General features: G+C 44.5%; 1 protein-coding gene across 1 annotated transcript in view; it reads right to left on the bottom strand.

Annotated features, from left to right (window-relative positions):
• Positions 1 to 299: 299 nt before the first annotated feature.
• The window catches only part of UBR2 (ubiquitin protein ligase E3 component n-recognin 2), a 426,990-nt gene continuing 408,813 nt past the window's right edge, over positions 300 to 18,476 (bottom strand). Inside the window, 4 exon segments of the mRNA XM_029593304.1 lie at positions 300 to 2,779; positions 5,452 to 5,553; positions 6,819 to 6,989; positions 7,501 to 7,578. Coding sequence (XP_029449164.1) covers positions 2,638 to 2,779; positions 5,452 to 5,553; positions 6,819 to 6,989; positions 7,501 to 7,578 — 493 coding nt within the window. The 3' untranslated portion in view covers positions 300 to 2,637.

Genomic DNA, 18,476 nt, shown 5'->3' with positions numbered 1-18,476 from the left:
TGCATTAGCATACCATTAGCTTACTGCATCAATTGCCTAGTAACCTGGGTAAAAGTGAACCCTTCTTACTCAACCAGCAAAATACTTTGTTCCCAGTGAATGCGTATTCTAATCTTTAAAAATGATGACCAGGCTTGCCTCAGTAAGGCTAGCTGGCATTAATAATGTAATCATCTTTAAGGCATCTCTATTATCCCAAGCTTAATGATGACATATTTAGGACAAGACATGATAAGCTATCATCACTGTAGCTCAGCAAAATATTTTCTTTCTTTGTAAGGCACAAAAACCAACAATTATTAATGGTAACATCTAGCATTTATTTTTTTAATACTGTGAACTTTTTACATATAATACATTCCAAATTTACAAGAATTTCACAGATATTAAAGATATAGTCGATTCATCAAAGGCTGTACTTCCCCGATACTGAAAGCATTTTTATATAAACATTTCTACAATGAACATAAATACATGCTAAATAAATCATAACAGAAAATGGAGAGGACTTGGTCTGCAGAACACAAAATAAACCATTTTTTGATGTATTCCGTTCTATTAGTAATTTTGAAGATTACTTTGTATTTCAACATGTAAGCTGGTCTAAAAACTGAATTTTCCTTATTTTAATTCTCTGTATGCCTGAACATGTAATAAAGCAAAAGAAGCAAACTTCACAGTCTAATGGAACAGCACTGTCACAGAAGCAGAAACAAGTCTGGAAATCCCTATCTTATACACAACAAGAAATTGACAGCCAACTTATTATAAAGGAGAGTGAGCAAAGCAGTCTGCTTTACTTCCACTTTTTGTGTTTCTCCCCCTCCCCCGCCCCCTTATAAAACCCTCTGGTTTATATGAAGTTATTGGGATGCAGGCAGTGACACCTAGAAGACCTGCAAGTGTTTCCTCCTAAATGCCAGGACTCAAAAATCCCCCAGGAGCTGGAAGCCCTACTTTCAACCATCCGTCAGTTTGTTTTGTACATCCATTTCTCTCAAAGCCTGCACTGCTATGACCGACTGCTGCGATCTTGAGCATTGCGTAAGTTAAAAACAGAAGTTGAGGTTTTGGATGTAAATATTAATAATCAAGATTCAAAAAGATTATGAACTAATAACTTACTAAAAAAAAAAAAAGTATATTCTCAACTCATTCCTAAAAGGAAGTAACTGAAAACAAAAAGGGAACTTAAAATCTATCATTACAGATGCTTTCCTTGAGGTCAACATACAATTTATATTTTAGTATGTAACTCTTAAAAAAAAAAAAAAATAAATCGCTGCCGATACAGGTACCTTTTTATACCAAGTACAAAGTGTACAGTTTTTTTATATATTTATAAAATATTCTGTCTGCATACCTTTTTTTATAGAAGCCATAGTACAATTGTGCACTATATCAAAAGTTGACACACTGGATGCTGCAGATAAAGGAACCGAGATAGAGAGATACTCCTTAGGTGACTAGTACTTCTTCAGTACTCAGAAAATATTGGGGGCGGGAGTGTTCGCTTAAGAAAAATCGTATTTCTACCACTACTTATTCGTATTCCACACATTACAATGCAGAGTTCCGGTATCGTCAAAAGAAAGGGAAAAAGGTTTAATACATTGCACTAATGTTACTCTTCAAACAATTCCTGTTAAAAATGATTTTAATTCCAAATTACTATCACTGCAATTAAATAAGTCTCAAAACACAGTTTCAATATTTAAATACTGGAAACCAACCATCTCATCCAGGAAATGCATTTTCCCTTAACTGAAACACATATAAAGTACACACTATATTTCCAGACAATGCAATGCTGTGAAAATATAACTATACCTATTTCTATATACCTATATATATGTATAAATAGATATATTTGCGTAGACTTTTCAAAAGTACATATACATATCTATATATATATTTTTGTTTTTAGCAAAATGTTCCCTGAAAAAGCCAAGAAAATCTAGAGAGGAAATCCAATAGTTCTTTAAACCATGTTTTGAGTGATCGCTCACTGCCTCAGTGCACTGCAGTGCATTACAGAATGCAGAATAACTAAGTACAGGGTTTCAGAACTAAGGTCTCTAGCATATGGGAAATTTCTCTTATTTTGCACTTAGGACACAGATCCTTTTGAGTCAATCAAAGATACACATACTCAGGCAAAAAGGATGCTTTGTCTCTTGAAAACCTCAGATAAATCAATTGCCTTATCTCGGTTTATCATTAATTGCAGTGACATGCCTCATGATTTATGTTTGTATTGGGCTCTAAGGGAGCACAAAACCTAATTCAGCATTTGGCCATTTTAAAGTCTATGAGAATTATTATTCAATAGCTCGACGAAGAAGTTGTCAATTTTTGCTAGTACCTAAAACATCAATACCGCTGTTGCCCAGGTTCTTGAACCTGATTTTGGAAGCACAGTGCAGAGTAAGATTAATAATTGCTTATAAGATGTTTACAAGCTTGTTATTGGAATCCCACTATAAACTAAGCTGGAAAGTAAAACTTACGGATGCTTTGTTTTTCACTCAACTCATCGCCCTTTTCCAAGTCCCTCTCTTTTCAAATATTATTTTGTAAAAGTTTTGTTAAAAAAATTATCTCAATAAAGTTCCAAGTTGTGAAAAAGGTCAGCAATTATAAATGCTGCCAGTCAATGCCTGCTAGTGTTTGATTTGCTTCTTGTGCATGTCCAATCTCCTCTGTAATGCTATGCTGTTGCCAGAGTTTTTGAATCTTTTTAAATCGCTCTTTGCACAAACGCAGAGGGTTGCCACGCCTGGAAAAGAAAATATGTACCATTAATAACTAGCTCTATAACATTTTTCTACTTCATTAGGAATTAGCTGCATGTTTTGACAGTTCATATTATGCAAGCAACTGTTGTAATTAAGAGTAACACTGCAGGCAAACTCTCTGGGATTTTCCCGTTTCAGTGAGCCACAGGTCAACCAGAGCATCCTTAACATGGCTGACATAACCAGTGAAGTCCTCTTGTCCCCTCTCACCATCCTGGTTTTACACAAGTGGGATGTCCTCGGGCTGGGTGGACTAGGAGTCTGGACTTCTGTTACCAGCCCGTTGCTGGGATTAGTGACATTAACAGCTTACAGCAACTTCTTTTCACATTGTTCCCTTTGACCTTGTTACTGCCCTTCTAGTCTTCTTGGCAATGGGCAGGGTTATGCTGGGGTCATACATAGCAGGAGGGAACAGGTGATAGAGTGGGGGAGAGGAAGCTTTAATTGCAGCTAGCAGGGACACTGTGTCACCTATCTCCTAGGATCAGTCAAGGGGCTTTCACCTCAGAGCTGAGACTAGGCAGGGTCCAGGATTCTACAAATAATACAGCCTGAGGCACAGCCTGGGGCTCTGAGATGCAATACAACCCAAACCAGTAGTACTGCAGGTTGTATGACCTAGCATCACTACAGGTTGTAGCATGTAGGCAGAGGAGATCCGCAGGGTACGGGCAGGGCCAGTTCTAAGGTAAATGTTGATGCCCCCTTTCCCTCCTTCACACATTCTCTCCTCCTCTCTCTTTCCTTCTCCTTTCCTATCTTGAGTCTTCAATCTCTACTCTGGATGATCTTCCTTTCTCCAGCTGCTTGTCCTCTCTCCTGCCTACCCCCAACTCCATACTATTCCACCCCAAGTACAGTCTTCCCCCCCCCCCCCAATACTACCTTACGTTGGTCTTCCTCTCCCTGACCTCCCATCCACCATTACTCCATGTAGGTCTTCCTCTATCTGCCACCAACCACCACCACCCCAGGTCCCCCCCACCCCCCACGTAGGTCTCCCTTTCCCTGTTTACCACCCAATGCATAGTTTCCCTCTTCCTGCCACCCAGCACCTTATACAAGCCTCCCTGCTCTCCCATCACCACTCCATGTAGGTGTCCATCTTTCTCACAGTCCCATGTACCGTCTTCCCTTTCTCTGCTCCCCGCACCCATAAACATGAAATGTAAAAAAAAAAAAAAGTTGCTCTTCTTTGGACCCACCATCGGCTGACAGGCGCAGTGGCTCTTACTAGAGCATCAGCTTCCTCTGCGGCACAAGATTATATGATCTCACCATTCATGCTGAAAGAGGGGCCCCACTTAGCAGAGGTATCTAATATGCTATTCTTCCTGCCTGCCGGGCATGTGGCTGGAGACAGATCCTGCCCAGCCCAACAACTGATAATGTTGGCCACTGAGGAATCCCTGGTCTTGGTGACAGCCTGGCTTGCCCTACCCCTAAGGCCGGCCTGGGGTACAGGTACTTCCTCATGCTTAGATTGTTACCAACAGGTCAGGTGGTGGAGTTCAGCAGCTGACCCTGGTCTTGAGGTGATAGCCCCAACATGACTGCTTCAGGTTAGCAGCCATAACTGGATTTTAACAACAGTATGATGGACAATGACCATTTGGGAAGGGGGTGGAGGTGTTATGGGGTTTTGCGCATGGTTGTACTAACCCCATACAAACTTAGACCTGGTTCATTAAGGGTTTTCTCCCTTTCTGTATCTGTGAGGTTCTTAAGTCTGATTTTATAGTTAATAAAATGGTAGCCTCCTCCTTTCACTATCTGCGGGTCTCAATCATTTTGTTGTTGGGTCTGTTTTTTGTGGGATACGGGATTGAGCAGGCACAAATACTAGTGCTCATGTTAAGTTCAGCTCATAAAAATGGAGAACACTTTCTGCAAGGCATTAACGCTTACATTCTAGTATATACTATTCGCCCCATTTGATCCAGCAGACTGAGCTATATGAGAAGAGGCATCGGCTCTTTCTTCTGGAAGGAAATATAGCACTGAGATGGTGATATAAATATGGCAAAAATGAGTTCATCCATCTCAAGTGGAAAATTAGAGAGCATGTTTTGCAGGTGCCTCAACATTTCCCCCAAAAGTACAGGGGACTGCGACTAATATGCATTTTAGCTTGATGAAACACTTATGCATTACTGCAAACTAGTATCAAATACGGATTCAGATTTGCTATGGTACATCATGAGGCACCGCATTTCTTTCTAGTGTATATAAAGTCACAGTAAATACACCAACACCACAGATTTCTTCACATATACATTGAATGCTAGAAATATAACTCAGTAATACCATATTTATAAATGATTTGTAAATCATCAAGAAACAAAGCTAAAGTAGATTGTACTACGTCACTAAACCAGAAATAACTAGTCTGCTGGTCCTTTCGATAGACTTGGAGCAAGAAGCATCAGAATAAATATTCCTTAAGACTGGGTCTCATTATACATTTATGTATAATTTAATGACCACTTCAGTATTGTGCTTTTAAAGCTTACTTAAAGTCTTCATAAAAATTCATTATTCATTTGAACAAGCTTCCTAAGAGTTATATAACCAGTTAATTCTGATCAAGTAATAGGACTAATCTGTTCTAACACAAAAATGAAACAGAGCACCTTAGGACATTATTTACCTCAGTCCTTGGTCTGTCTCTCCGTAGTCATCCAGATAAGGTGGCGCATAAAAACAACCTTTTGTTTTTCCAGCTAAAAATAATACTTGGCATTCACGAACTCTACATGCATAGATAAAGAAGCAAATTACAGTACTAGTGCAGAATTTAATATTTTGCAAAGTATGCATGCAGTTTAATGGCCCAGTTTTAAACTGTAATGAGAACAGTACTTGATGCGTACTGTTTGTAAAAATTAGTAATATACTTCTATGAACATATCTGGCACTCTTATCAGAGCAATACCGTGACTGCTCTTAAAATAAATTCTAGAGGTTTCCATTCAGTCACAATAGAGGATTCTTTATACTAAAATTCAAAGATGTCTGTGCACAATCCCACAAATGAGCTGGAAACTGTTTTTTCCCCAAATTTCTTGAGAAAACATTTTTAAAATGCCAGGACAAATTTTACTCCACTAATTTTAGAACATCCATTTTGCAACACTTTTTATATAAAGGCAGTTTAGGGCCTGGAAACCCAGTATGCAAATGAGTCTCATGCATATTCATTGTGGATATCATGAAAATCCAGCAGAAAGCCCTGCTTTGGATGTTACCTCGAAATATACAAGCAATATAATATACTGTAGCTGAAAATAGGGCAACCATCAGCATACAATTGGCTTGGGCCCTGAAACTAATTATGTTCTTCCACTACTCAAATTATCAAAATAAGGTCCATATTCAAAAGATTTAACAGGGCAAAATTGGCTTTTACTTGCAAGAAATCTTGCCCTTTAAAAATATCCCCCTTTATCTGTACAAAAATGTGTGCAGCCAAAGTTATGCAGATAAAAAGAGGACAGGACTGGAGGTGTGGTAAGGGCAGGCTTTGCATAATAACATCATACTGAGTTTGTGAGGACAAGTCTGTCTGCAATAATAGCAGGCGTAAAGTTATCTGGGTAACTTTATCTCAAACATTCAGCAGAAAACGTATCCGGATAAGCTGAATACACGCATAACTTAGCCATTCGCTGGCTTTCTGAATGTGGACCTCATTGTGATAACCCTATGCCAATTTGATATCCAAGTGCCTTTTGCTCTGCACTGTCAAGATGGGGATGTAGTTTTGATTTCTATTAGTATTGCCGCTGGACATCAACAGAGCAGAAAAGGCAGTAATTCTAGTAAAGGTTAAATCCTGCTACTCAACTATAGGACACCACTAAAGTAATCGACCTATACTTGGGAGGGGATGTAGGAGCAAACAGAGAAAATACTCATTTCTGGATATAAAAACTAAATGGGAAGCAATTAAAAAACAAATAGAAGAGGTCTTATGAAGAAAGAAACAGAAAGAATAAAAAAATGAAGGGTCCTAACCTGAGGAAGATGCTCACCCCAGAGCCACACGTGTAGGTATGTGCAGTGCATGCACCAACGTCTTCTCCTTCCACTTCTGTCTGGCAGCAGTAACTCTGAGAACAAAGCATGGACCCACATACCAGACAGAGTGTTGGTGCTCTGCTTTTATCACCTCCTGATTTCGGACACCTTGATGGTAGAAATACATTAAAAGTGGTTTGATATGTAGAAACCAATGATTCTCAAAAAACAAATTCAAGAAAAAATTCATTCTATAGCCCAAAACATTGCTCTAAAATTACAAGCAGAGGAAATATTTCAGTTTTATTTAAATGATGCAATGAGAAAACGAGGTCTTTTGTGCACCAGAAGATACTGAAGTTCATGTTACAGTTCAACTGGGCCTAACCAGTGAGCCCAGGTTTTGCGAGATGCTTGTGACTAGACCCAGTGAGGCAGGGAAGCTTGGGAACAGAAGAGATTGGGAAGTCTCTTCATCATTTATTTTATGCTTTACATATTTCTTTTTTTAATATATTTGTATGACTACAAAGTAGAGTCGCTACTTGTCAGTGACAGTGCAGTTTTTTTCCAGATAGGCTGACTTGCTGCTTTTAGCCATCCACTTTAGACAATTTTCAAGACTGCTGTGAGACTTAACTGCAGTTAAAAATAACAAAAATAATGACCTAGAACTTACGAGAAATTAGAAGCTTGATTAATAAGGCTGCTGTAATCCTCAGGAAGATCTATTAATTTGTTAGATTCCCTTGGATAGCTAAAATATAAACCAATATGTTAACAATACAAATAAAACAAATGATACATAGTCACTAGCATTCTGTGCATTATTCTGTATAACTTTCACAGCCAAGGATACTCCACCACGGATAATTAAATAACAGCTGTAATCCCTTGTATACTATACACTGTTTCAACAGTACATAAGGTACATACTAATATTCCCCCCTTTACAACTCAAAATACTACTCATAAGTCATTTTAGACATTTTTTAAGCTGCTCCTCTGCAATTTCTCTGCATCCCTGAGAGCAGTCGTTTTAGCAAATTATCTCAGATTGCTCAATATTGACTATGTTGTCACAAATAGTATCACATACACCATGTCTCCTGTTTACCTGGTTGTTCTTTAGTTGCTGCTGTCTGCTTACCTAGAACCTGTTTTCTCCTACCACTGTTTTCCTGGACTGGATATTTTTTTGTAGTTTTAGGTTTGTTAACCCTCCTCTCCCTCTGCATTGCCTCCTGTTGCCACTCTTGCCAGCTTAGCTCCACTCACTCGATATGGGAGGCCGGTTAATTGAAAGTTCCTGCACGCCTATCTAACCTGTACAATAGAAGCACAACAAAGGAGCATGCTCCTCTGGTGCTCCTTTCATGTGGCCGCATTCAGACTTTATAGGTAGATTTTGTCATCTTTTGATTAAAAAAGTTTTTCTCTTCTTTGTCCAGCAATGGCAATGGCCAGGGGGCCTGTTTAATTTGTCTTGGGTTCTTTCTGTTTTATTTCACTTGTGTCCCCATGTCCTACATTACTCCCACTCCTGTTGGCTTAGGCCTGGGCAAGTACAATCCCTCTGGCTTTTGGAAGCCCTCATTGCCTATCCGTAGACAATTCTTCTTCTGTAATATTACACTTTTATCGAGCACTGTTTTCTCTCACTAATAAAACACTCTTCTTGTTTTTGCATTGTGGTTTAATCAATGTCCATTCTATTTCTAAAAGAGTTTCTCTTATTGCATCTTCATACTTTTTTATTACCAAGACCTAGCCTAAAACAGGGGACATGCTATATTTGCAGCAGAGTTGTCCCTCTGGAGACATCTTTTTAAAGAGGGTCAGACCTGTTAAGAAAGGGGGTGATGTTGCTATTATAGGAAAATTGGTTCTTACCTGCTAATTTTTGTTCCTGTAGTACTACAGATCAGTCCAGACTCTTGGATTTTGCCTCCCTGCAAGCAGATGGAGACAGAGAACGTTTTACTGATGCTGCTACTTAACCACATGTGCCACCTGCAGTTCCTCAGTATTGGCCTGTACCCAAGCCTAAAAACAAACAACAAAACCTTCAAAAACTTTTTTTTTCCCAATAAGTCTGCATTCCAAACCAAGAAAATAGAATGAGCGTACGACTCTCCTCCTCTACAGATCGGGCAAGTTCTGGACTGATCTATTGTACTACAGGAACGAAAATTAGCAGATAAGAAGTAGTTTTCTTTTCCCTGTACATACCCAGATCAGGACAGACTCCTAGGATGTACCAAAGCTCCCTACTCAGGGTGGGACCAGTAGAGACCTGCTCGCAAAATACTTTTGCCAAAAGACTGGGACCCAGAATCCCGAACATCCAGATGATAGTGCCTTGCAAAAGTATCTCCTGCAGAGAAACCTGCTGAGCCTCCGCCCACAAGGCCACCTGAATGCGTAGAATGCACACGCAAACCCTCAGGAAACAGACAACCCTTAGTAATGTAAGCAGATCCAATGGTCTCCTTAAGCCATTGTGCAATAATAGTCTTAGATGCCTGCATACTTCTTTTTGGACTGCTCCAGAGAACAAAGAGATGATCCGATTTTCTAAAGTCATTAGTTACTTTGAGATGTCTCAACAATGTTCTCCGCATATCCAACAACTTAAGCTCCCTCACGTGAGGAGTGTAGGTGTCCATCACAGGAAAGGCTGGAAGCTCCACTGTCTGATTCGCATGAAATGCAGACACCACCTTAGGTAGAAAAGAAGGTACCGCCACAACACCACCCCCGAGTCTGAAATCTGAAAGAATGGATCACAGCAAGACAAAGCCTGCAACTCGAATATTCTCCTAGCTGAACATATGGCCACCAGAAAAATGACCTTAAAGCTCAAATCCTTAAGAGTTGCCCTTCTGAGCGGTTCAAAAGGAGCCTCACACAAACCCCTGAGGATGAGATTAAGATTACAAGGAGGACAAACTTTACGTAATGGTGGACGCAAATTATTTGCCCTCCCTGAACAACTGAACCACATCCAGATGAGATGATAAAGAGGTACCCTCTACCTTGCCTTGAAGACAACCCAGAGCCGCCATCTGGACCTTAAGAGAGTTCAAAGCCAAACCCTTGACCAAACCTTGTTGCAGAAAAGATAAAATATCAGACACTGAAGATTTGAGAGCCTTGACTCCGTTAGTGAAACACCAAGACTCAAAAATCTTCCAGACCCTCACATACAAAAGAGAAGGAGACTTTCTCCTAGCTTGTAACAGTGTGGCAATAACTGCCTCAGGATAACCTTTGCATTTCAATTGCCACCTTTCAAAAGCCATGCCGCTAAACAAAAGTATGTAGCTTGGTCTGAAAAAATGGGTTCCTGACGAAGACGACCTGCTAGGTCAGACCGTCCAAGGAAAAGTTGACTAGATCTGTGAACCACGGCTGACATGGCCACTTCGGAGCCACCAATTCTACCTTCGCCATGATGTCTATCCATCGCAACACCTTGCCCACGAGCGGCCAAGGAAGGAAGACAAAGCAGAACCTCCCGAGGCCAAGGTATTACTAGAGCGTTGATTCCTTCGGCCCCTTGCACCCTTCTCCGATTGAAAAATCAAAATGCCTTGGCATTCTGGCACATCGCCATTAGATTCATGTGGGGGGAGCCCCACCTCTCACAGATGAATTGCATTGCCACCTCAGACAGCTCCTACTTGCCTGGATCTAAGAACCTGCGACTCAGGTAATCTGCTTGGATGTTTTCGACCCTGGAAATGTGCGATGCTGCTATCCGCTCCAGGTGCTGCTCCGCCCAAAGAATGAACTCTTGAGCTCCTGGGCCACTGCTCGACTCTTGGTTCTTCCCTGTCAACTGATATAGGCTATAGTCGTCGCATTGTCTGACAGAACCCTTACCGAGTAACCTCTTACCAATGGCAGAAAACACAAAGCTAAGCACGCTTCTCTGGTCTCTAACCAATTTATAGACCAGGAAGCCTCTCTCACGGAGCAGCAGCCCTGAGTCAATTGCTGCTGACAAACAGCTCCCCAACTATAAAGACTGGCATTGGTAGTAAGCACCACCAAATCCGGAACCTCGAGCTCCACAGCATGAATCAGATTGGAACTTAGAAGCCACCAAGGCAGTCTCATTCGATGCCCTTGAGCAGCAAGGGAAGATGAAACTCCTCTGAGATTGGGTTCCACCAAGCCAAAATAGCCCTCTGTAAAGGTCTCAGATGAGCGAACGCCCACAGCACTAACTCCAGGGTTGAAGCCATTGAGCCCAGAACTTCAAATAATCCCAGACCTTGGGCATCGGCAACCCTAACAAGAACTAAATCTGCCCCTGTAGCTTCTGAACATGCTCTTCCGTGAGGAACACTTTGCCACTTCGAGTGTCAAACCGAGCTCCCAGATACTCCAGGGCCTGGGAAAGAACCAGGTGACTTCGGCAAATTCACTACCCAGCCGAATGACTTGAGAATTCCGTTCACTTTCTCTACTGACTGGCAACAAAGATACTCTGACTTTGCCCTGATAAGCCCATTGTCTAGATAAGGATTCACCAGAACTCCTTCCTGACACAAAGCTGCCAACACCACCATAACCTTGGTGAAGGTGCATGGTGCCGTGGCCAACCCGAAAGGAAGGGCCTGAAACCATAAACTTCAGAAACCACTGAGAGTCTGTATGGAGGGGAATATGCAGATAAGCTTCTGTCAGATCTAGAGAAGCCAGAAACTTGCCTTTGTGAACTGTCGCTATAACTGACCTCAGTGTCTCCATATGGAAAACGCAGCACCTTGAGCACTGCATTTACCCTTTTTAAGTCCAGAATTGGCTGGAAAGTGCCTTCCTTCTTCGGAACAATGAAGTAAATGGAATACCTTCCTATGCCTTGCTCCTCGCGGGGAACCAGAATCATCGCCCCCAGCTTTTTCAACTGGTCCAGTGCTTCTTGAACCACAAGTTGCTTGTCCAAGAACCCACAAAGGGAAACTACACATAAGTCTCGGACAGGTTGAGCAAATTCTAATGCGTAGCCATCTCTTACCACACTGAGAACCCACTGAACCTGAGTAATCTTGGTCCACTCCCCATAAAACTATGCCAAACTACCTCCTACAAAAGGAATGACAGAATGGACCAGCCTTGCTTTATTGCAAGGACTTAACTCCAGCTGCGCTACCTCTGAAAGGACTGACTCCAGGATTGGCCCCGGAGAGTGAATTGCTTCTGTGGACATGGCACTCCCCTTGCCAGACAAGACTTCCTACTATCCTGAAAATGGGACCAAGCCTGAAAAAATCTCTTGCCCTTACGCTTATCCTCCAGCAATCTGTGAACCTTATTCTCGCCAATGGCTCTAGGTCTTCACCAAACAAGAGTCGGCCTTTGAAAGGCAGAGACCCCAACTGAGACTTGGACGACACATCAGCCGACCAGTTCTACAACTATAACAAAACTTCTGGCCGAAACCACAGACACCACATTCCAAGTCGAGGTCCTTACTAAGTCACACAGAGCATCTTCCCCATAAACCACTGCCACCTCTACACACACAGCCCTACTCGCGTCCTCGCTAGACTTCAGCTGATTTTCCTACAGTTGCTGAACCCAGCGCAGACAAGTCCACTGCATAAAACTAGTACAAATAGCATCCTACAAGCCAGGGCCGACAACTCAAAAATTCTCTTGAGGTGCACTTCCAATTTACGATCCTGCATGTTCTTCAATGCTGCGGATCCCACAATAGGAATTGTAACTGCTGAAACCGCAGTGTCGACCTTAGGAAGGGCAAAAAGCTCCAAGGTCTGCTCAGGCAAGGGATAGAGCTTCACCATGGCCCTCCCCACCTTTAAGCCTGCTTCGGGAGTTCCCCATTTCCTCTCAACCAGCTTTTGCACAGACTTGTGGTATGGGAAGGCTCTCGCTGGACCTTGTAGTCCATCCAGGACACCTTCCAAATCAGAATCCTCCTGAGGCACCTTGACCCCAAGTTCCTGAATAGCCTGAGAAATTATAGGCTCTAATTCTTCCTTCCTAAAAAGAAGGACCACCTTAGTGTCATCGCCCTCGGAGACCAGAATACCCTCTGGATCATCCACTTGATCAATATTTCCTGCACCTGAATTAAATGGCAACCCAGGTCCAGGAGGTTCCCCTGTCCCCACTAGGGCATCATCCGAGTCCCCAGACTCATCCCCAATATGTCCTAACCCAGAAGAAGGATCCAACAATCTTTGGACAGGGGAAATCAGAGTTTGCTTACCTGTAACAGGTGTTCTCACAGGACAGCAGGATGTTAGTCCTCACACATGGGTGACATCATCAGGATGGAGCCCAACCATGGAATACTTTTGTCAAAGTTTCTAGAACTTTGACTGGCACCTACTGGGCATGCCCAGCATGGCACTAACCCTGCAACCAGCAGGGGTCCCCCTTCAGTCTTGTATATAGTAAAAGTACATGCGAAAAATAAAATAAATCGCAAGCGAACCCAACTCCGCGGGGTGGCAGGCAGGTTTTGTGAGGACTAACATCCTGCTGTCCTGTGAGAACACCTGTTACAGGTAAGCAACTCTGCTTTCTCACAGGACAAGCAGGATGGTAGTCCTCACACATGGGTGAATAGCGAGCTGAGGATGCCAAGAGTAATGCACCAAATGCACCCAAAGACGTACAAGCACAACAGGGGTGGATTTGGGTAGGAGAGCATCCTAAAAACCCAGGACGGGTTGCTGGTAGGACGTTGGGTATTAAGCTGAGAATATGTTGCGCAGAACAGACTGGCCAAAAATGGAATCTTGTCTGCCAGCCTTATCCAAGCAATAATGGGCTGCGAAAGTGTGGAGAGAACTCCAGGTCGCAACTTGGCAAATATCGTTAAGTGGAACCGAACGAAGGTGTGGCACTGAAGTTGCAACGGCCCTTACAGAGTGTGCTTTTACACGGTCTTGTAGCGGAATGCCTGCTTGCTGGTAGCAAGCCAGCCAAGAGGAAAGGGTCTGTTTTCCCACTGGATTTCCCAATTTGATGGTATCAAAAGAAACAAATAATTGGGTAGATTTCCTGTGGGCTGAATAAATAAAATGCTAGGGCACGCTTGCAGTACAGGGAATGTAGAGCCCTTTCTCCTGGGTTTGAATGGGGCCTTGGAAAGAAAGTAGGTAAAATGATAGATTAAGATGAAATTCCAACACTACCTTTGGTAAAAACTTAGGGTATGTACAAGGACCATTCTGTCGTGCAGAAATTTAGTGTAAGGCGGGTAGGTGACTAATGCCTGTAACTCACTAACTCTGCGAGCGGATGTTATAGCGAGAAGAAAAATGATTTTACAGGTGAGATAGCGGAGATTGAAGGATTGGAGAGGCTCAAATAGAGGTTTTATGAGCTGTCCTAAGACCAAGTTAAGGTCCCAAGTGGGGGCTGGAGAGCACAAGGGAGGTTTTAGGTGGAGCAAACCTCTCATGAAGCGTGTGACTAAGGGATGTGTGGAAACGGACACACTCCCTATGCCGTTGTGGAAAGCGGCTACTGCACTGACGTGTTCTCTAATAGAGGAAGTTTTCAGGCCTGACTCTGAGAGATGCCAGAGATAGTCCAGAAACTTTCAGTGGAGCAAGCAAAGGGTTCGATGGACATAGACGTGCACCAGACCGTAAACCATTGCCACTTAGAACGTTAAGAGCGTCTCGTGGAAGGCTTTCGTGAAGCTACCAGGACTCGAGATATAGACTCCAAGAGGTTAAGGGGACGGAGTTATCAGCCTTTCAACATCCAGGCCATCAGTGACAGGGCCTGGAGGTTGGGGTGGCATAGGCACTTTGTTCTGAGTGATCAGTAGCGGGTCTGTCCCCAGGTGAACATACTGGCGTTCCCGAGAGGTCCTGGAGGATTGGGAACCAGGCTTGGTGTGGCCAGTGAGGGGCTATCAGAATCATCGAGCCCTTGTCCCTTCGTAACTTCACGAGAGTCTTGGAGATGAGTGGAAGTGGAGGGTACGCGTAGAGGAGACCTGTGGACCACGAGAGGGCGAAAGCGAGTGAGCGAGAAGAAGTTCTCTACTTTGCGGTTGTGGATGGACGGAAAGAGGTCCAGATGTGGATAACCCCAGCGATGAAAGAGTGTGTCCGCTGCCATGGGGTTGAGGGTCCACTTTTGCGGATGAAAGGTTTGACTCAGCTGGTCCGCTAGGACATTGTCCATGCCCAAGTAGGTCGCCATGAGGTACATCGAGTGGGAAAGAGCCCACGCCCATATCTGTGCAGCTTCCTGACACAGAAGGTAGGAGCCCGTTCCCCCTTGCTTGTTGATGTACCACATCGCCACCTGGTTGTTGGTCTGAATCAGTATGGTTTTATTTGAGAGGCAATCCTGAAAAACTCTGAGGGCATATCTGATCGCCTGAAGCTCCAAGAAATTTATCTGATGTTTGGCTTCCTGTGGAAACCAGGTTCCCTGAGTCTGCAGGTCATTGACATGAGCACCCCAACCTAGGTTGGAGGCGTCTATCGTCAAGATAATCTGAGGTTCTGGAACCTGAAAGGGAAAGCCTTGAAGGAGGTTGGAGAGCTGCATCCACCAGGCCAGCGACAGGTGGAGCTGCTTGGTAACGTAAACAATGCTGGACATTGGATGATAAGCCTGAGCCCACTGGGATCGCAAGGTCCACTGTGTCACTCTCATGGCCAGGCAGGCCATGGGAGTGACATGCACAGAGGATGCCTTACGTCCCAGCAGGATGAGGAAATGACGAGCCGTTGAGTAATCCCGAGCCTGGAGGTATTGAGCCAGGGACGTGAGAGTGTAAGCTAGATCCTGAGGAAGGAAGGCCTTTCCCTGTATGGTGTTTAGATCTGCCCCTATAAAGGATAGGGTTTGAGATGGAATCAGTTTGGACTTGGCATAGTTGACTAGAAACTCGAGAGACAGAAGTGTATTGAGAGTTAGACATAAGGATTCTAGTGTTAAGCTTTGGGTCGGAGCCCTTATCAACCAATCATCGAGATAAGGGTAGACGGACTCCCTGACCCCTCAGGTAGGCCGCGATCACCACGAGGCATTTGGTGAAGATTCGAGGTACGGACGCTAGGCCAAATGGCAGGACCCGGTACTGGAAGTTCCTGGGGCCGATTAGGAACCGAAGAAACTTTCGGTGAGATGGAGTGATGGCAATGAGTGCGTACGCGTCCTGAAGGTCTACAGAGCACAACCAATCTCCTCTTTGTAGTAGAGGAAGGAGGGAACTAAGGATTACCATTCTTAATTTTTCTTTCTGCAGATACCTGTTCAAGGCACACAGGTCCAGAATGGGACAAATGCCCCCTGACTTTTTTGGGATGAGAAAATACCAAGAATAGTACCCTTGTCCCCATTGGGAGGGGGGCACCGGTTCTATTGCTCGGGACTGGAGAAGGACAGAAACCTCCTCCTGCAGTTGAGAGGAATGGTTGGATGACCCCCACGTCAGCCGAGGTGGGGAGTATTCCAGCACCGTCAGAAAGTTGAGGTGGTAACCTTGAGACACTACAGCTAGGACCCACTGGTCGGAAGTGATCGTGTGCCATATGTTGGTAAAGTGGCACAGTCGACCTCCGACTGGTATGGACGGTAGAGGAAGTTGGCTTATGCTCTCTAGCGAGGAGTCAAAACCCAGCAGCCGGGCCCAGCTGAAGGGTTGGCTGGGTCTTCTGAGGTCGGGCTTGTCTGGGCTGGCCCTTCTGGTAGGGTCTGGAAGGACGACCTCGAGCAGCAGAAGGATAATATCTCCTTGGCTTGAAAGAGGGCCGCTTGGTGTCCCTTCGGAATGTCTTAGAAGTGGACGGGAAGTCAGAAGCTACTGAGGAAAGCTGGCGCAGCGTTTCATGGTGGTCCTTTAGCTGTGCTGTTTCCTGGATTTTGTCTCCAAAGAGATTATCTCCAGCGCAGGGTAGTGTCAGCTAATCAGTCCCGTACCTCTGGTCGTAGGTCAGAGGACTTCAGCCAGGCCCACCTTCTTGCACTAATTCCCACTGTGGAAACACTAGAGGCAGTGTCAAAAATGTCATAGGCAGCGCGGACCTCATGCTTGCCAGCAACTAGGCCTTTCTGAGCCAAAGCATTGAGCTGATCCTGGAAGTGTTCTGGTAAAGATTCTGAAAAGTCCTGGATCTTCTTGAAAAGGTCTCTGTTATACTGGGTCATGTATAGCTGGTAGGAGGCAATGCGAGAAATGAGCATTGAGCCATGGAAGACACGTCTGCCAAATGCATCCAGGGATCTTTGTTCCTTCCCTGGAGGTATGAGGTTTAGAACGTCATGCCTTCTTCTGGACTGATTCCACAACCACAGAGTGGTAATCCAGCTATGGTTTTTGAAACCCAGGAGCTGACTGGGTTTTGTGGTTGACAGGTGGCACAGAGTCTGGATGCTCCCAATTCCTCTTTAGCAGGTCAATTAGGATTTCATGAATAGGAATAGACATGATTTACTTAGGAGCATCAAGAAACTGGAGTACTTCCAGCATCTTGTGCCTTGAGTCCTCGTCTGTCTGAAGCTGAAATGGAATCATTTCAGACATTTCCTTTATGAAATTAATAAAGGATAGATCTTCTGGAGGAGAGCGTCATCTTTCCTCAGGGGAAGAGGGTTCTGAAGGCAGATCATCAGAATCCTGGGAAGAGTCATCGGTCCAAGGATCGTAAGGCTGATCCCCAGCTCCCATACGATCACCAGAGGGGAGGAATGGTGTTAATCCTGAAGGATCAGGCCTAGGCATCGACGGTATCGGAGGAGGCACAGACGGCATCGAAGACGCACCGATGGTAAAGTAGGCATCGATGGAACCGGTGACATCAACAGGCGAGTCGGTGGTAGAAGTCCAGACGGCCTGGGCATGGGTTCCGGTCTCGGTGCATCGACTTCATCCAATGATAATGGAATCGGGATAGAGGGCGTTGGAAACACCGGTATCCTTGGTTCCACCGGTGGAAGTGCACTGATCAACGCATCCAGTCTGCCGAGGAGTGGTGTGAGCACCATGGGAATCGGGTTGGTGACTGGGGCTGGACTCTGTGCTGGCGCCGATGGAGGCTGTAAGCCCTGCAGTGCTTTTCAAATGGCCTCTTGGATCATCCAATCCAATTCCTTGAGGAAGTCTGGGGTATGTAACCCCAGTCCTGGAGTAGGAGGCAGCACAGGTGTAGCTGGAGGATCCACCGTGGAAGTAGAATCACGGCTCCCGGCACCGATGAAGGTGGGGAATGCCTTGGTGATCCGGCCGCAGAGGAGGATGGGGCCTTCTCTAGATGGGGTTTTTTCTTCGGTGGCTCTATAGACGCCAATGCAGAGGGCTTGCCTGGATCGGCGGACTGAGCCTTCCGATGCTGGGCCCGACATTTTTCTCGATGATCTCCTCGGTCCTTTTCCGGGGCCGAAGAGGAATAGGTTGACGCCTTCAGAGTCACCGGCGCCAGAAGGGCTGCACCGGTGTCCTTCTGCAGATGAGAAGTCGATAGCACCGGCTTGGACGAAATCGAAGCGCTCGAAGGAGTCGGCGGCTTTGTCAGAGAGAAACTCCAATTTCTCGGACTGAGCCTTATGGCTCTTCAGCGTCATTTGGGCACATTTGATGCAAGTTAAGACGTCATGGTCCTGTCCCAAACATAATATACAAACCCTATGCGGGTCTGTGAT

This window comes from Rhinatrema bivittatum, chromosome 3, assembly GCF_901001135.1.
Source record: "Rhinatrema bivittatum chromosome 3, aRhiBiv1.1, whole genome shotgun sequence".
Lineage (NCBI taxonomy): Eukaryota > Metazoa > Chordata > Amphibia > Gymnophiona > Rhinatrematidae > Rhinatrema > Rhinatrema bivittatum.
Note: the sequence above shows the minus strand (reverse complement) of the source record. Positions and strands in the feature narration are given on the sequence as shown.